The sequence below is a fragment of the Bombina bombina genome, chromosome 3, assembly GCF_027579735.1.
Source record: "Bombina bombina isolate aBomBom1 chromosome 3, aBomBom1.pri, whole genome shotgun sequence".
NCBI classification, from domain to species: domain Eukaryota; kingdom Metazoa; phylum Chordata; class Amphibia; order Anura; family Bombinatoridae; genus Bombina; species Bombina bombina.
In genome coordinates this window covers 428,638,110-428,655,122 of record NC_069501.1, presented here as the reverse complement: position 1 = coordinate 428,655,122, position 17,013 = coordinate 428,638,110, and the positions used below count along the sequence as shown (strand labels likewise).

At 35.3% G+C, this 17,013-nt stretch overlaps 1 protein-coding gene across 2 annotated transcripts in view; it reads right to left on the bottom strand.

Annotated features, from left to right (window-relative positions):
- The window catches only part of IRF6 (interferon regulatory factor 6), a 73,433-nt gene extending 60,940 nt beyond the window's left edge, over positions 1-12,493 (bottom strand). Inside the window, exons 1-2 of one of the 2 annotated variants that reach the window (XM_053706641.1) lie at positions 12,298-12,493; positions 5,211-5,387 (exon numbers count right to left, since the gene is read on the bottom strand). In XM_053706641.1, coding sequence (XP_053562616.1) covers positions 5,211-5,384 — 174 coding nt within the window. In that variant the 5' untranslated portion in view covers positions 5,385-5,387; positions 12,298-12,493. The remainder of the gene's footprint in view (positions 1-5,210; positions 5,388-12,297) is intronic. The other variant, XM_053706642.1, reaches the window with a different exon arrangement.
- Positions 12,494-17,013: the final 4,520 nt, after the last annotated feature.

The following is a 17,013-nucleotide window of genomic DNA, read 5'->3' as shown; positions in this document are numbered from 1 at the left end:
GCGCATAATACACGTGTGGTGCACAGTGGCATTTAGCGGCCTTCTAATTACCAAAAAGCAACGTAAATATATGTCTGCTATTTCTGAACAAAGGGGATCCCAGAGAAGCATTTAAAACCATTTGTGCAATAATTGCACAAGCTGTTTGTAAATAATTTCAGTGAGAAACCTAAAGTTTGTGAAAAAATTTGTGAAAAAGTGAACATTTTTTTTTATTTGATCGCATTTGGTGGTGAAATGGTGGCATGAAATATACCAAAATGGGCCTAGATCAATACTTTGGGTTGTCTTCTAAAAATATATATATACATGTTAAAGGATATTCAGGGATTCCTGACAGATATCAGTGTCCCAATGTAACTAGCGCTAATTTTGAAAAAAAGTGGTTTGGAAATAGCAAAGTGCTACTTTTATTTAGTGCCCTATAACTTGCAAAAAAAGCAAAGAACATGTAAACATTGGGTATTTCTAAACTCAGGACAAAATTTAGAAACTATTTAGCATGGGTGTTTTTTGGTGGTTGTAGATGTGCAACAGATTTTGGGGGTCAAAGTTTGAAAAAATTGTTTTTTTCCATTTTTTCCTCATATTTTATAATTTTTTTAATAGTAAATTATAAGATATGATGAAAATAATGGTATCTTTAGAAAGTCCATTTAATGGCGAGAAAAACGGTATATAATATCTGTGAGTACAGTAAATGAGTAAGAGGAAAATTACAGCTAAACACAAACACTGCAGAAATGTAAAAATAGCCTTGGTCCCAAATGGTCAACAAATGGAAAAGTGCTCTGGTCACTAAGGGGTTAAACAATGAAGAAGTATAGAGTTGTAGTTTCTAAAAAGTAATTGTCACTGTCATGTTGAAACCTAGGTTTACCTTATCTAATTTCTTCTGCGGAGAACAATAAGGGACAAACTAATTGAGCAAACAATGGACACTGCACAAATACAGTTTAATAAAATAAAAAGGTAAAATCCATTTAAATAGATGACTAATACATATTGCAATGATTTATATTAAAGGGGCAGTTTACCCAAAAAATCTTTATTACCCCTTTAATGTGTTCCCAATCATCCATTTCACCTGTTGGAGTGTATTAAATAGTTTGCAAGTAGTGCCTTTACCCTTATTTTGACATGTGGTATCCTCATCTATACTAAAAATGTCTATGCTTAAAAGGGACATTATACACTAGATTTTTTGAAGCTAAAAGTTTTGTAGATGATCCATTTATATAGCCCATACAGTTTTTTTTTTTTTGTTTTGTTTTTTAAATGGATAGATTAGCTTATTTTTAAATAACATTGCTCTGATTTTTAGACTACTAACCAAGCCCCATAGTTTTAGGAGAATACCGAAGTATACCTACTCCAACTTGCTTCTGTTTCTGTAAAGGATCTTTTCATATGCAAAGGAAGGGGGAGGGGGAGTGTCTGCTATTTCCCACTTGCAGTGGGTGTTGCAGTAACCTTTTAAACAGAGCTAAACTGGAAGCTTATAAATAAATTGTTAGAAGGTTAAATAATGGATTTTTAGATCAGTATCTATGCATATTATTCTTTATATTAGTGTTTATTACATACAGTAATATGAAAAGTGGTGTATACTGTCATTTTAAGTATAGGCTATTGACAATCTATGCATACACAACTAGAAGAATAAATTACACCCCCAGTGTGGTGTAAAAGTGATAAAATTTTATTTTTTTCATTTTTCTCTCCAAGTATTGGTCTTTGGTTTACAGACAAATATAAGATAAGGAAGTGTGTGTCTGTACACAAAGTGTTAAATAAAGAAAACTGAGTTTACCTACAAGTTCAACTCATTTAATAGGTTGTGGTTTCAAAGCACAAAACCACTTATTTGTATTCTTGCAAAATGAGCACTTAGAAATTCTCAGTCTAGCCCCTGCCCACAGCTAAACAATGAAGCAGACATGGCAAAACTTAAGTTTTAGGTCACACGATTTTTGCAGCAAAATTCCTATATTGATCATGGACAATAAACTGCCTGGAGCTATTTTATGGTGTCTCCTATCGACGCTTCAAAAGAAACTCTACACCTGTGCCTTCCTGTTGAGGCCTCCTCCTCTCCTTGAGGGGCTAAGACAGGAAGTGTTACAAAAGAAATATATTTAAAAGGTAAAATCATTGCAATATGTATTATTTATCAATTATAAGTCACTGTTTATTGTTTTTTTTTTGTTACAACAATGAAACAGACTGTTTAATATCACTTTAAGGGTACACATACCTTGTTACTGTTAATTACAAAAGTGTTTCCTTACAATTAAAAACAAAATGCACAAACAGACTGGATTTCTTCAGGTTGTGTGAGCCGCCTAAACAATAGTCTGTCAAGTGTTTGTTATACTATTTGACAAATCAAGCTCTTTTACCCCCACTTAATCCACCAACAGAGAAAGTGTAAACGATAAGCTTTGTCTGAGCAAACAATTGTACAACACTCAAACTAATTGGAGCGGATAGAAAGAAAACCACCCCGAGGTTTTATTTTATATAGTTGTGTAATTTATTAAACAATTTGGAAAATGTTTTGGCTGTTTTTTTCTTTTTTTAAATTTATTTAGAGAGAGAGATAAAATGATAAAACATATTTTACTTAGAAGGGATATGAAACCCACATTTTTTCTTTCATAATTCAAAATGAGCACACAATTTAAACAAAATAAATAAATGTAATCATCTTGGTATCCTTTGTTTAAAAAGCAGGTGAGTAGGCTCAGGAGTGTGCACATGTCTGGTGCACCATATGGCAGCAGTCTTGCAAGAATGTTATTAACAATGTTATATACTGTGCAAATCCTGCTACCATCTAGTGCTCCCAAGCAGGGTCGGCTCCAAGGGGGGGCATTGGGGGGCAATGCCCACCCAAATGGAATGCTGTGCCCCCTCAAAAAATATTGATATGATCATACGCTTTAAAAATAATAAATAAAATAATGAATTATTATGTAATGCTGCATGCTGGGGGAAGAGTTAGCTGCCGAACTGTGAGGTCGCATCACACATCTGTAAGGAGCTCCATGTCTTAACCTCTTATTTGGAATTGGAAGTTAAAAGGGACACTGAACCCAAACTTTTTCTTTTGTGATTCAGATAGAGCATGAAATTTTAAGCAACTTTCTAATTTACTCCTATTATCAAATTTACTTTATTCTCTTGGTATCTTTATTTGAAATGCAAGAATGTAAGTTTAGATGCCGGCCCATTTTTGGTGAACAACCTGGGTTGTCCTTGCTGATTGGTGGATAAATTCATCCACCAATAAAAAAAAGTTCTGTCCAGAGTGCTAAACCAAGAAAAAAAGCTTAGATGTCTTCTTTTTCAAATAAAGATAGCAAGAGAATGAAGAAAAATTGATAATAGGAAGAAATTAGAAAGTTGCTTAAAATTGCATGCTCTAACTGAATCATTAAAGAAAAAATTTGGGTTCAGTGTCCCTTTAATTTGAGACTTTTTGGACTTGTCTTTAACCTTTTACACAACTATCTGGAGTTACTCATTTTCTTAAACAATAGACCATGATAAGAATATGATTGTATCATAGATCACAGTGCACTTTTGAGGCGTTGATAGAAGCCAGTAGCAATTTATAGACTTATATTTATAGGATACAATCTTATTCTTATAGGTTCACAGTACATAGGTTGTATTAAGTAGCCTGATATCCGTTAGTTATTGCGAAACAGGTATAGCTAAATCTAATCTACAAAATTACCAGTACCTGAAAACCTACTATCCTCACTGCTATTGCAAACAAAGGGGTTCATTGCATTGGGGGTTTGGGGTGCATGGCTGTTTAGGGGACATGATTGAGATTTGAGAATGAGTTTAAGGGTTTTGGATCATGGTGATTAAGGGGTGAATTGTTCTTAAGGAGCTAATGCACAGGGGGTCTCAAGTTTATTGGCTCTGTTTTAGTGCACTGCATAGGATTTAGACTTCATTCTTTTACCTAGTAATTTAGCACATATTCTCCAAATGTTAATAGTGCAGGATAAGCCAGCCAGAAGCTACACTTTCCTGCAGAATATGTAGGTCTGCTCTTATTTTGACTCTCATACAAGCTTTGTAAATGCGCGCCCCCTCGTGAAAAAAAATGCCCCCCCATTTCATTTGTTCTGGAGCCGACCCTGCTCCCAAGCTTCCTTGCAAAACGGCTTCTGTATAGTTCTCCCGACATAAGCTCCCTACCTACCTAGTATACTGTCAAGAGTCTGACTGAATTCAATACTTTTTGTGTAATTGTGCTTGTCCTGCATATGACTGGCTGCCATGATATCCTGACTGCTCTCATGAATATTAAAAAATTCTATTTATGTCAGGAAATTTTAGCTTTTGAGTGATAAACATTTACACTATTTAAACCTACAGAGAGCTATTTTCTTTAAAGGACACTTTTATAATCATATATACTTTGTTTACTGGGTATACACACACCACATAGAAAGTCTGGCACTCTCTTGCAAGCACACAGCTAGATTAAAAGCTAACTGGAAGAGAGTATGTTACAGCATGTTTAACCAAATGGTGATAGGCCCAGGATTGCGTCAAGGTCTCTTCCTTCCTGGGTCCCTTACTAGGGTTGCCACCTCGGCCATGTTTCCTGGACACTTATGAGTTACACATGCTGCAGAGTATGCAGAGAACATGAATTGCACCACTGGACAGCACACGAATTGTGATCCTGGACAGCACTATTCATGTTCCTCCATGCATACCCTGCAGCATGTGTAACTCATAAGTGTCCAGGAAAAAATAACTGAGGTGGCAACCATATCCCTAACCTACAGCCACACAATGCAGGTCTTCAACCAAACAAGGGTGTCACTGGCCCTAGACACCTATAAAACACAGAAATTGACTGCTCTTTCAAACTGGACTAGGTACACATTCCATGACCTTGCAAAACTCACAGCCCTGGGTGCTCACCAGAACAGCTTTCAGGGACTCGGGCAATTAACCCCAGACAAGCCTGGGTGCAAAGCCGATTGGAAAAATTACGGCACAACGCGCTAATTCTTATTTGAAAATATGTTTACTGTATGTAGAACAGCCACCCCTTCATGTTCAGCATCTGTGTGCTGCCTCTAGATTGATCTGTAATTTTCACACACAAAAATGACATCTTTTTTTCAAATTAATTTCATATAACCACAAGAGTACAGTTTCCTTTTACTCACCTTAAAAATTGTGTTTTCTTCCTCCTGCTGCGGACTATGCCGAGTGGCGTGTTTCCATGGGATCTGGAACCGCTTTGCCTCTCGATTTAACCAGATAAGTCCCGGGTACATTCCACTATCCACCTGAGCCACCAACCATGGCTTTAATCGTACCCGGCGAGGGTGCAAGGCCATGTTCTGCAAAAGAAAAGAACATCAGACACAGCTGCTTTGTGGAATGCTAATGAATGTATAGAGAAAAAGACCTTTTAGAGAATGAAACATTGCTGGAATGAGTTTTGACCTAACTGGGAACAGGATAAGAGAGTGTGTATGAGTGTGTTTGGGTTGCTTTGTCTTTGCATTGCCACAGTGAGATGCTCAGTGGGTTTACCCTGGTGGCAGAGAATTGAACTGGATGCCAATTTACCAGTCTCCTTGTCAGCAGGTGCCAGATGTGATTTTATGTTAATGGAGCTTTGGTCTGACTCATGAGGTGTAAAGGGTTCACATTATACTAAAAATGTTTTATATTACAATATTAAACAGAAATGTTAAGCCATGTTAACGTTTTTTTATTATTACACAAAGAATTTTTTTTTTTTTAAGACAGTTGTCCGGTTATACTTTAACTGTGTGTTTAACCATTACAGGTGCTAAATACATGGACTTGCAACTGCACTGGTGCTAAAATGACCTGCTTTAATAAATGTCCCTTTAAGATTGTGACTTTATTGTTACTACAGTTGAGACCAGAAGGATATTAACAAACACATTATTTTTCTGGTTATTGCTACAGCACTTTGTATCAATCAAGCATTCCAGTGGGCAAATCAGATAACTAGGCACAATCCCTAGCGGTAGGGAGTCTCTTAGCAATATTATCAGCTACCTATCCCGAATCTACTTAGACAAGGGAATTTTGGTAGTAGCCTTTGCTGCTCTTCATTAGTTTATAAAAGGGAAATGTACTGGTCAATTATCTTTATTGAAATACTGCCTTCAATTACCATATAATGCTTTGATAGTGTTTACATTACTACTTGGTAGTTAAAAAAAAAATCTATTAAAGTGATGACAAATACAACGCTACTACATATTAGTATCAGATAGAGGACCTCTTAGTAAAGTTAGTAAAGACATTTTCTTATAAAACCTCATATCCTTTACCCGGCCGCCTCATGTTCATTTTCTTTATTTTAACTAACGGTTGCGCAGTGTAGCCAATAACAGAGGCACCACATGCCCTATGTATTTCAACAGTAGCGCACGTTTGTGCAGCTTTTTTAAAGGGACACTCAAGTCAAAAATGAACGTTCATGATTCAGATAGAGCATGCAAATTTCCAATTTACTTCCATTAACAAAATGTACACAGTCTTAATATTTGCACCTTTTGAGTCACCAGCTCCTACTGAGCATGTGCAAGACTTCACATAATATACGTATATGCATTTGTGATTGGCTGATGGCTGTCACTTGGTACAGGGGGAGTGGAAATAGACATAACTGAAATTTGTCGGAAATAAAAAAAAAAATATGCTACTCATTTGAAGTTCAGACTAAGTGCTATTGCATTGTCTTTTTTCATGCATCTGTTGATTATGAAAATCTGCTGTATTTACTGGTCATTTAAGACTAATTAGCATTAAGAGATATGAAAAAAAAAAGTAAACAAACAATGTTTCTGCTATACTATAGCAAATTCACTGTTTACTGTTCCAGTCATGAAGGCAGGTTGAGAGTATTTGCGAGAGTCCTCGGACATAAAGGAGCAATTCAGTATATTTTTAAAGTAAGACACCAAACTTAAGGGCACCATATATATATATATATATATATTAAAATAGCTGAACACATCTGGTGAGCCAATGACAAGCTCACAGTAGTGTAGGATATGTACATCATCTTTTTAACAAAGGTTACCCAAAGAACAAAGTGTATTTGATAATAGAAGTAAGTTGGAAAGGTTTAAAAAAAATATATGCTCTATCTGAATCATGCAAGTTTAATTTTGACTTTCCTATACCTTTAATAAAGAAAATAAATGTGTCTATATGTTTGAGATATGCCACTGTAATTGTTGAGATGTGTCATTGTAATAGTTTACTATTGAATTAAAAGGGACATGAAACCCATATTTTTTATTTCACGATTTAGAAAGAGCATACAATTTGAAACAACTTTCCAATTTACTTCTCTTATCTAATTTGATTCATTCTGTTGATATCCTTTGTTTAAAAGCATATCTAGATAGGCTCAGTAGATGCTGATTGGTGGCTGCACATAGATGCCTCCTATGATTGGTTCACCTATGTGCATTGCTATTTCTTCAACAAAGGATATCTAAAGAATGACACAAATTAGATAATAGAAGTACTTTGGAATGTTGTTTAAAATTGTATTCTCTATCTGAATCACGAAAGAAAAAATGTGGGTTTCATGTTCCTTTAATAAAAAGTATACCTAGAGTATTATATCATGAATGCGCACGAGCATGTGCTGCGCTTTTACAGTATTAAACCTGGAGATGAAAATAGCTGAATGGCACTGCATGCGGCCACATCTGGAATTTGCTTCTATACCGAATACATTAAATGTAGCCACCAATCAGCAAGCGCTATCCAGGGTGCTAAACTAAAAATGGACCGACTCCTAAGCTTACATTCCTACTTTTTCAAATAAAGATACCAAAAGAAGGAAGAAAAAGGGATAATATGAGTAAATTAGAAAGCTGCTTAAAATTGCATGCTCTATCTGAACCATGAAAGAAAAAATTTGGTTTTCATATCCCTTTAAAGTGAAGGTCAATTTCAGCCAATGGACTACTGAAATGTATTCAATAACGTACCCGAATTCTAGTCGCTAACTTTATTTTTCACCAAACATTTTACTTTTTTTAAAAAAAAAATTAGTATACTTTCTGTTTCCATTGCGACTCCTCCCCTCCACCACTTCCTTATTCAGCATAAGTGACGTAGCAAGCGTTCCCACACACTCGCTACGTCAGTCAAAAACTTGTGCACAAGATTTACAAGAAACTGTGCATGCGTATCTGCAACGGAATTGCGTATAACTTGTATTGTGATTGTTCAGTTATGATATGTATCCAATAAAGAAGCAGAAAGCGAAATACGCATGCATCTCACGAATGAGTCCGATAGCTATATGACGCTTTTGAGGGAGTAATGCATGCGCATAAGTTAATGACGTTGCGAGAAAAGGGGCTGAATGCCCCGGGAGGGAAACGAAGATTGATTGACAGAAATGTGATATTCAATTTTCCAATGTAGGGAAGATGGCGGGCGGACAAAAAAAGGGAAACGGAGCATAAATAAAAGCTAAAAAATAGACGGTATGATTAAAATGTAAGCTAAATGATGAATGAGCGTCTAACTAATTTCAAATCAACTGCAAAACGGCGTGAACGAGTCACCCGGACTTGACCTTCACTTTAAGTATTATAACTACCCTCTTTTACATCACAATATACTAAAATGGAACTTTCTACGCAACATGCTGCGTATGTTTTTAAAATATTTATATCACATGGTCCTACTGGTTTTTTTTGCTATGAAAAGATGAACAGATTGTAAAGACAGATTCTGTTATCAATTTTATAAAAGTACATATTTGTATGACATATGGTTAGTGTGCGCGCAATATTTACAACGTAACATGAGTTGCTTTGAGGAGGAATTAAATTCCATGTTACTTCCTTATTCTGTACAAAAGTTCACAGATTAATATTTGACTCTCTGCAATTAAGGTTATATAGCAAGCAATATATCCTGCAATACCTATATGCAAAAGGAAAACTAAAAGGAAACTGACATATTAATGATACTAATATGTATTTCTATTATGTATAAAATAAAACTTTGCAATGCACTTACATTATTTATTTCCCCCTTAAAGTGAAGGTCCATTTTGATGAATTAGTCCCGGTTTTTAATAAACAAGGGCACTTTAATTCATCAAAATTGACATTTCACTGTTTTCTTCAAAAACTTAACTTTTAATCTTGGCAGCCGCTCCAGCACTTCCTCCACCTGTCACAAGCAGTCTTCTCGGGTCCAAAATGACGAATCAGGCTTCCCCCAATCACAGCGTTGCATCAGGCCAAGATTCCCCCGGGGGGGGGGGGAGCTATGATTGGAGGAAGCCTGATTCGTCGTTTCTGACGTGTGCAGAGGCTTCCAACAGCCGGGGGAATAGCTGGAGCTGCTGCAAGGATAAAAAAGGTAAGGTTTTGAAGAAAGCAGTGAAATTTCAATTTTGATTAATTAAAGTGCCCTTGTTTTAATAGGTTTATTAAAAACCGGGCACAAATTCATCAAAATGGACCTTCACTTTAACCTATAATTGTATTTAATTTTTTTCACATTCACCCCAGAAAGGCTATGGTAGGTCCTACAATATTCTGAACTTTCAACCTACAACATATAACACAGTGACTGCTTGATCAGTACAGGAGCTTGATTATATTTTCTCCTAATTTGTCACAACAAAGAAAGGCTTTTTGAGTGGAATGTCACTTAAAAAGGGACATAAAAGGGCAAAAACAAAAAAGAAAAGTGTGTTATATGCTAGTAATATTGCAATAGTGAAAAGTTCTAACTATGGGCTTATGGGGTTAAACACATAATTAAAGTCAGCTCCAGAGCAGCAATGCACTGCTGGGAGATAGCTGAGCATAATTGGTGAGGCAATGACAAGAGGCAGACACGTCTCACCACCACTAATCACCAGATAGCTGCAGCAAAGCATTCTTGCGCCTACGTAGGTATGCTTTTCTTAAGAAATTTTACCAAGAGAAAAAAAGGAAATGTAATAACTGAAGGAAATTGAAAAGTCTTTTAAAATGGCATGTACTATCAAACATTAAAATTTTATATTTACACATATACACTGTACTGTATATATATATATATATATATATATACACACATACATACATACACACACCCAAATCCAAATTTATTCTGAACTTCCAAACTTTTTAATTATTATGTTATTTTTTATATTATGAGAAATTACTATTTTCCCTGCCAGTAAGTCAATATTCTCCAACTGTTTTTTTTCTTTTTTTTTTAGTTCTAAAATGCAATGAATAGTTTATATTTATTTAAAACAACTATACCTTTATGATTACAGTACTATCTTTATGAGCTAGGTTACATGTATAAGCTGTACTATGACATGTAAATATTGCCTAAATTATATTTTTGCTTACACTTGTTCCATCCCTTCTCCAAACTATATACATACATACACAAGAAAGACTCTTCTCTCCTTTTCATAGGTTTTTCTAAATAAATGTTGAAAACCCTATGGAAAAAAAGAGAGAAGAGTCTTTCTTGTATACCTATATTCATTTGTGACTCAGGCTCTAAGAAGTTATGCTAGAGTCCTAACCTTGCATGGAAACACACACAATATAATATAATATAATATAATATATATATATATATATATATAAAAACAATAGAAATAATCAAACCCTTGACCCCCACCCCCACACACACTTTTTTCATAACAAAAAATAAATCAAAACATGGATTTTCTGACCAAACAAATACACATTTATTTTCTTATAATAAAGTTGCTTTGTTGTTATCTATGGCTACAGCACTGTTACCCTCAACTTGAACTATGTTTGATTAGTTGTTAATCTCTTTCTCCCCAAGGGAACTTTTTTTCTACTACTGTACTTCCCTGTGTCTTACACAAGCATATACTTAAAATACAAGTGCTGCTGTTCTGATGAATAATAATAATAATAAATGCACATCTTCCAAAAAACTGTGATAACCCAATTTATACAGAATGTCTGATGCCTTAAAATTATAAGCAGATAGGAAACATTGTTGAATATTATACAAATATAAAAATAAACACAATAAAATTAAAGTAGGAATTATTTTAGACAACTGGGTGAGATTTTCAGGAACATAAATTTAATAAAAATAAATACCCCATGTATACACCAATAAATATAACAATGTGTTGCAACTGTAGTTTTGAGTAGAAAAACACATTGCTACATCTAGACACCTGTTTTGCATATACAATGACTAGTTGCTTTACCAATTCACAAATGAGATTGGATTTACTTCACAAATTCACAATGGCATTTCTTTCTGATTACAAAGCTTAATACAATTCATTTGATTTAATACTATTTCAATAGACTTCTTAGCAAGGGCCACTATGAAGACTCATTAACAGTGTAAAAAAAAAACCTTTTAGATAAGCAACAGATAAACGTTCATTGTATACAAACTTTCAGTTAGTTTAGGTGTGCACTGTATGCTATAGTAAAAATAGGATGATATATATATATATATATATATATATATATATATTTATATTAGTGTAAATGCCTAGGCCAGGTAGGCTGTATATTATGCCTTTGTTAACCCATTGTATATATTAATTGCAAGCTTTGTGAAAGTCTGCAACTTCCTTCCTATACTTTGAATCACTTTGTAGACTCTCCAGTCGCCTTTTAAACGTCAGCTGCACACTCCCACCCAGCCCCACAACTATTCATATGCAATTCTACTGTGTATGTATTGAATCTCTCAGCCATCATGTAACAAAAGATCTTTTGGGCTAAAGTGTCTGCAGTATTAAAAAAGGGAGAGAGGTCTTAAACATTTAGCTTCTGGAGAAATAGAGGTTGTATGGTTAACCCTATAGACGCTAAAAAAGGGCATCAGCACATATCTATTAACCAATGGGTTAAACAGACCTATATATTTGGACAAGGTTAGTTTTCCACTCCCACTCCAAAATGCTTTTATCGAGGGGAAACTTTATAGTGGGAATATACAGATCAGGAATGCCTGAACCTGTCCCTACATGAGTGCAGATGGTACCTGATAAAGCTTAGTGTTTAGTATAGGGCAGTACGCGGACAGTAAATAAGCAGTATTTGCAGGCATGATACTGATCTGGGCTATATTACCTCAAGCACTCCGCTGTAATAAGACATCAGGCTCAGTCAACTATAATAACAGGAGCACACCCAGCCTGGGGATCACAAACATTCACAACCAGGAAATAGGATTGCCAGTTTCCCGTAAGGATCCCTGTGATCTTACCTCTCCACCTAGGATCCAGCTGTATGTCAGGAGCACTTTATGGAATCCTTAATGTCGCGATGTGTAGGTTATTTGTTGGATTTGTAAAATCTGATCCTTGATTTCCCCCTTCGCACGCCTCCTCCAAACGATTCCTGTGCTAACTAATTGCTCGGGTCTGCCTTCTCTTTCCTGCCTGCCTGCTGCAGGTAACCGTGACGTCACATGGCTGAAGGCAACAGGACACACCTTACAGGAGAGGGCTGTCTGCTTGATCACTACCAGCATGAGTCAGGGAGACCGCAGCATTGGGTACTGCTCAGTGGCTTAGGCATTATTACAGGGTTCTAGTACTATTTCCTCAACACCACCGTTTTATGTATCTACTGATGTATATACATAGTTTTTATACACACACACACACACATATATATATATATATATATATATATATATATATATATATATATAGTACATATACATTGCATCTAACGATTCCCACATGTTAACATTATAACAAAAAGAGCAAAAAATAAAATATTTACTTTAAATTGAATTATACACATAAAGGAATCAGTGTTATGGAAGTGATGAAGAAAAGAGGTATGTTCTTGGGGGTTTGTTTTTGGACAGTACATTAATAACGTTTTTTTGTGAATACATATTATTATTTATAGGTGAATACTTAATGCACTTCTGAGCAATTTGAATGCTGGATTTTTTTCCCACTGACGATAATGCATGTTTTCTAACTATAATACATACACACCACGTGCTTATGAATGCAAAATAAGAGATTAGAATAGAAGGGAATTCATTTAGAGATTAGAATAGAAGGGAATTAGAGATTAGAATAGAAGGGGGGGATAGATAATCCTGTTTTCGTTATTCTGAAAGTCTCATCTTTGCCAGGTGTCAGGTAATTTAAGGCTTGTCATAATTTTCAATCACTACTTCTATTAAATTGAGCTAGACCCTTCCCACTGCTAGGATATGAAAATCAGGAGTTACTTTTTTCAGATATTGAAACTACACATTTATTTTATTTGCATTTTACTACTTAGAGTAAAAAAAATCCTTTAAAAGAAAGTGGATATAATTAATTACTTTTCTGGCAGGGCAGCCACTTGAAATTTTGGGGCCCCTTATTAAACCATTGATCACCCCCCCCCCCCCCCCCCCCGTACAATTTTTGGCTAAGTAACTAAATGTGTGCACAGAAACAAATACAGAAATACACACGAAACACTCACACAGACACACAGTAACACTTACAATAACACAGACATAGACCCAAACTAACAGTCACAGAGGCCAACAGAAACACACACTAACACATAAACACAGACACCAACACAGATACAGGGAGATACTAAGAAAAATAGACACACACAGACCCACACTAACACAGACAGAGAGACTAATAGAAACACATATACACAGACACCAACCTAGATACAGAGAGACACTAATAAACATAGACAAACACACTAACACAGACAGACACGCACACAGAAACAGTAACACACATGGAGACACTAATACATATACACACAGTAACACTAACACACAGAAACATTAGCACACACACTAACACATACACACTGAGACACTAACACAGACAGACACACAGAAACACCAATACATCAATATATTTAAAGGGACAATAAACATGCTTATTATGTGAGCAGAATAATGTAATATTAACTTAGCGGTACCTGTAAAAAAATAATAATAAAGAATATTAAAGATTTAACCCCCAAAGTTTATCATCTTATCTTCATCGCTGTCCTTTTCTGCTCTGCAGTTTTTTTTCAAAAGTGCATCACGTGCCGTTGAACTAAACTTATCAAATGTACTTTGTTGTCTTAGTATTTTTTTTTTAAAGCATATGTACATATCCTCAGCAGCAGCCCACTACTGGAAGAGAGCTGGTGATTAGTGGCTACCTACATTTGCTTCTTTTTATTGGTTCACCAAATGTGTTCAGCTAACTCCCAGTAGTACAGTTTGGAGCTGACTTTATCCATGCGTTTTATCCTTTTGCATGGGTTAAAAACATGGGGGTCAATCACAATCCTTTAGATAAATGTATCAAATTATGTATTTACAAAATTCACCTAAAACTTTAAAGGGACAGTATACACCAAGTTTCATATAAATGCATGTAATAGATACTACTATAAAGAATAATATGCACAGATACTGATATAAAAATATTGTATAAAACCATTTAAAAACTTACTTAGAAGCTCCCTGTTTAGCTCTGTTAAAAAGGTAGCTAGAATACCCACTTTAAGTGGGAAATAACAGACATTCTCCCCCTTCCTCTGCATATAAAAAGACACTTTACACAAACAAAAGCAAGCTGGAGTAGGTATACCTCAGTATTCTCCTAAAACTTTGGGGCTTGGTTAGGAGTCTGAAAATCAGAGCAATGTTATTTAAAAATAAACTGTATGGGCTATTTACATGGATCATCTACAAAACATTTATGCAAAGAAAAATCGAGTGTATAATGTAGAAAATCATTACTTTCTTTTTCTAAAGAATTGGAATTGACCCCATTGTTATATGGAAGCTATAGTGTAACAATAAAATGTTCTAACATATTAGAGCATTTTCTTTGTGCACATTAAATACAGTACAATTGCATAATCAACAAAATGTGTAATAAATATATTTCCTACCCCCTGCATCATGTGACAGTCCTTAGCCAATCAACAAAATGCATGTACGTATATATACTGTAAATTCTTGCACATGCTCAGTAGGCAAGTGTGCCTATAACAAGATTGTGCACATTTTGATAATGGAAGTGAACTGGAAAGTTGTTTAAAATTGTTTGCTCTATCTATGACAGTTTAATTTTGACTTTATATTCCTTATAAAAGATATAAACACATGAAGGCTCAGTACAAAAACTCTTTCCAAACTGGCAATTCTTTCTAACAATGTAGAATTGTGGTAGTTCTATAACTTAGACCACTGAGCATAGATATCACATCCTCTCACCATACATACAAACCCCTGACTTTTTATATGTGAATGGTTTTATTATCTTTATTTCTATATATCATAATATATTTGTACTTAAAAGGAAGTAAATACCTTGAGATAAAATGTTGTTATAGGACCAGTAAATACAGTAGATTTGCATAATCAACAAATGCATGATAAAAAGACAACATTTCCACCCACCTGTATCATGTGACAGCCATCAGCCAATCACAAATGCATATTCGTATATGCTGTGAATTTGTGCACATGCTCAGTAGGAGCTGGTGACTCAAAAAGTGTAAATATAAACATACTGTACACATTTTGTTAATGGAAATAAATTGGAAAGTTGTTTAAAATTGCATGCTGTATCTGTATCATGAACGTTTAATTTCAACTTTAGTGTCCTTATATTATGCATAATAAAACGACTTTGCAATGCACTTCATTATTTATTGTACCCCTTTTATTTAATTTATCTCTGAAAATTGAGGATTTTATAATTCTCAGAATTTGAAATGCACCCTGTTGACCTCCCAAGGCTAACTCTGCTACATATATTTCCCTAATTGGCTTTAACTGATGACAACTTCAAAACTTTATACTTTATACTAACATTATGAGTGACTGTGGTTGGCCATGTTTTCTGCAGGCCAATATGTTTAGACTTGGCTGATATGTCATTCTATAGCAACACAACAGAAAAGACTTGTAACTTAATACATTTTATAAGAATAATATTGACACCATGTTGAAATCTATCTTTCACTAAATTCTAGTGCTGACTTGTTTGCACATGTGCAGTAACTCTCTTTCAGATACCTACAATGTAACCTAGGTTCCAGTATGGCAGCACCCATGATTTGGGGGAGGTGCATGAAATGTAATTAGTGTTTATTATTTTATCATTTAAAACACTATTACATTTTTTAATTAAAAATATTGTCTTTTTAATAATTATTGAGGGGACATTGTTCTAAAATAATATTCCATTGTGCATATGAAAAAGCAGCAATGTAACATATTTTTTCACATGAAAGTTTAATTTAAATCAGGAAATGCATCTTTGTTCACAACTGATTCCAAGGTATCAAATGTTACAACCCCCCCACAAATGTATTGGTGGAAAGGGAGCTGCCTATACAAATCAGAAAAAAAAATTGCACATGAACATTAGTTTTAAAAAGCAGTAGCGACTATAATATATTTCAAAATACCCTTTCTATATGGAATAGAGAAAATGTCAATTATAAATGACTTTAAAGGTATGCTGTTCTGCAAAAATCGCATGCTCTAATTTGTTACAGTGTGTCATTTTAGCATTACTGACCCCGTAACCAATATGTTTAACCACTACAAATGGGTTAAACACATAGATAAATTATCACTTGGGAGCTGCTGAGAACTGCTGATCCCGAGCTGATACGTACAGTGGGGCATATGTATCAAGCTCCGAATGGAGCTTGATGCCCCGTGTTTCTGGCGAGCCTGCAGGCTCGCCAGAAACAGCAGTTATGAAGCAGCGGTCATAAAGACCGCTGCTCCATAACCTGTCCGCCTGCTCTGAGCAGGCGGACAGACATCGCCGGAAATTAACCTGATCGAGTACGATCGGGTTGATTGACACCCCCTGCTGGCGGCCGATTGGCTGCGAGTCTGCAGGGGGTGGCGTTGCACCAGCAGCTCTTGTGAGCTGCTGGTGCAATGCTGAATACGGCGAGCGTATTGCTCGCCGTA